Here is a 2,416-nt window from a genome sequence, read left to right as displayed (position 1 = left end):
GTTAAGTGGGCTGCCTTACACAGGATAGTGTCAAATTTCTTGAGTATTGTTGGAACTGTACTCATCCAGTCAAGTGGAGAGTATTCCATCATACTCCTGACTTGTAGGTGGTGGAAAGGCTTTGAGGAGTCGGGAAATGAGTCACTCTACCCTGCCCTCGCTACATGAGCAATACTCAGTTTTACAAGTGAACATTCATGGCAGGACAGGAAATGGTGGAGACACAGAACCCAAATTTCCATAAAGCACAACTGGCAAGGCAAGGTTCCCTAACCAGAGCATGCATTTATAAAATTGGGCCTAATAATCATACGTTAGAATCAGATACAGCTATCTGCATCTGTGTGGACTTAATTCTTTTTACTATTTTATCTATACAGGTTTTCATGATGCTGAATAATTGGAAATGGATGTTGTGAACTCATTCTTTACATGGTAATGCAGGCAGGAAACCTAAAGAGTTGGACTGGAGGAGGCACGTCAAGTCTTTACTAGTTATGCTTATTGGATAATGAAAACTAGTACACACCACAAATTGGAGTTAAGTAATCCACTCGAAACTATTTCAGCTGAAATGTGCCAACTGCCTAATTGGTTGATGTTGATGGCTAACCAGGGTTTGCATAGTTAAAAAAGAGTCCACTGCCGAGCAAGTTCCTATCCCAAAAGAGGATGGGTGATGGACTAGGAAGAAGGGCTTTAGGGTCTCCATCCTTACGTCACCCTACATACCCATGGCTGCTCCAGTTTCTGCAGAATGGGCGTGGAATTCTTCCACTCCAGGAAGACAGCACAGAGTCTCTCCAACTTCCATGCTCTTCAATCAAAGCCTGGTGTCCAAGGACAGAGATCTCGTTTCCCAGTCAATGGGTCTCTTCTTCATGCTGTTGGTTGATCTAGTCGGGATCATTGGAAACACTGCAGTGATGCTTGTAATTATCAGGACCCCATTGTTCAAAAAATTTGTTTTCGTTTTCCATTTGTGTCTAGTGGACCTGACAGCTGTCTTAATCCTCATGCCCTTAGGGATGGTGTCCAGCTCTGCTCTTTTTGACAACATAATTTTTGGTGACACCTTGTGCCAGATATACCTCTTCCTAAGCATGTTATTTATAAGCGCATCTATACTGTCCATACTAGCCATTAATGTCGAGCGGTATTATTACATCGTGCATCCCATGAGGTATGAGGTAAGGATGACACTGAGGCTGGTAGTGTCTGTCATTATCTGCATATGGATTAAAGCCATCTTAATGTCAATAATCTCAGTCTTGGATTGGAATTCCGAAGGATATGTGAATAATCAATGCTACTTGCAATGGGGCGGAGAGACGTACAAAAAGGTCTTCATAGTTTTCTTTGGCCTATTTTACTTTTTCTTCCCTGTGTTAATTATCCTGATAGTTTACTGCAACATGTTCAAGGTGGCCAGGGTAGCAGCAATGCAACACGGACCCTTGCCCACCTGGATGGACACACCCAGGCAAAGGTCAGAATCACTCAGCAGTAGATCCACCATGGTCACCAGCTCTGGAGCTCCAAGGGCATCCCCACAGCGGACATTTGGCGGTGGGAAGGCAGCCATCATCCTCATTCTGGTTGGAGGCCAGTTTGTGTTCTGCTGGCTGCCATTTTTTGCTTTTCATCTGCATTCTGCTTTGAGCCAGAACTCAACCCCTCCAGGCCTCTGGGAAACAATTGTCACTTGGATTGGATACACATCCTTCAGCATCAATCCCTTCTTTTATGGATGCCTCAATCGACAGATCAGAGGGGAGCTAAGCAAACACCTCAACTGTCTCTTCAAACAGACTCTGGAAGAGGATCTCCGGCTGCCCAGTCGAGAAGGATCCATTGAGGAGAACTTCATGCAGTTTTTGCAAAGGACAGGTTGTAACGCAGAAACCAGGTCTAGTTATGATGCTTCCAGTCCAAAGTTAGACCAGTCGGCACTGGGTTTCAGGATACCTGGTCAGATTGTGGAAGAAACATCGGAATTCCTGGAACAACACATAGCCACTGACTTTACAATGTCCAACAGCTGTACTAGAATGAACAGGTCACCGAAAAACGATACCTAATATATACCTGCATAAAGATCTAGCTAGTTTCGTTCATATTATTTAAAGTTAATTGGTTAAATCTCTTATGATTGTTTCAAGAAAAAAGGTTAATGCTAACAGATAGGAAGTTGTGTATTTGACTGGATCTGCTTTTGTATTGTTTATCTTAATTGATTCCAATATTGAGTTTCCCTTTAACTTCTAAACTAGTCACAGAAAGAAATTACACACTGGTGTCTTTTCTAAAATAAGTCGAATATTCATATACACCCTGTAAAAAGTTGTTGGCTAACTTTCCTCACTGTTTGTAGATTTGAATTGATTTTGTTTCTATTTGTCTGCTGACATTGTGC

The 2,416-nt window shown here is 42.5% G+C and overlaps 1 protein-coding gene across 1 annotated transcript; it reads left to right on the top strand.

Annotated features, from left to right (window-relative positions):
- The first annotated feature begins 734 nt into the window (after positions 1-734).
- LOC137384129 (G-protein coupled receptor 61-like) lies at positions 735-2,081 on the top strand. Its single transcript, XM_068057746.1, has one exon. It carries the CDS (start codon positions 735-737, stop codon positions 2,079-2,081), a length of 1,347 nt encoding a protein of 448 aa, XP_067913847.1.
- The last annotated feature ends 335 nt before the right edge of the window (positions 2,082-2,416 follow it).

Source organism: Heterodontus francisci, chromosome 25 (genome assembly GCF_036365525.1).
Source record: "Heterodontus francisci isolate sHetFra1 chromosome 25, sHetFra1.hap1, whole genome shotgun sequence".
Taxonomy (NCBI): domain Eukaryota; kingdom Metazoa; phylum Chordata; class Chondrichthyes; order Heterodontiformes; family Heterodontidae; genus Heterodontus; species Heterodontus francisci.
The sequence above is the reverse complement of the archived record's forward strand: the minus strand, read 5'-3'. Positions and strand labels throughout refer to the sequence as shown.

What these genes read in the sequence shown, in the direction of transcription:
- LOC137384129 (XM_068057746.1), top strand. Translation starts at nt 735, where the DNA reads ATGGCTGCTCCAGTTTCTGCAGAATGGGCGTGGAATTCTTCCACTCCA.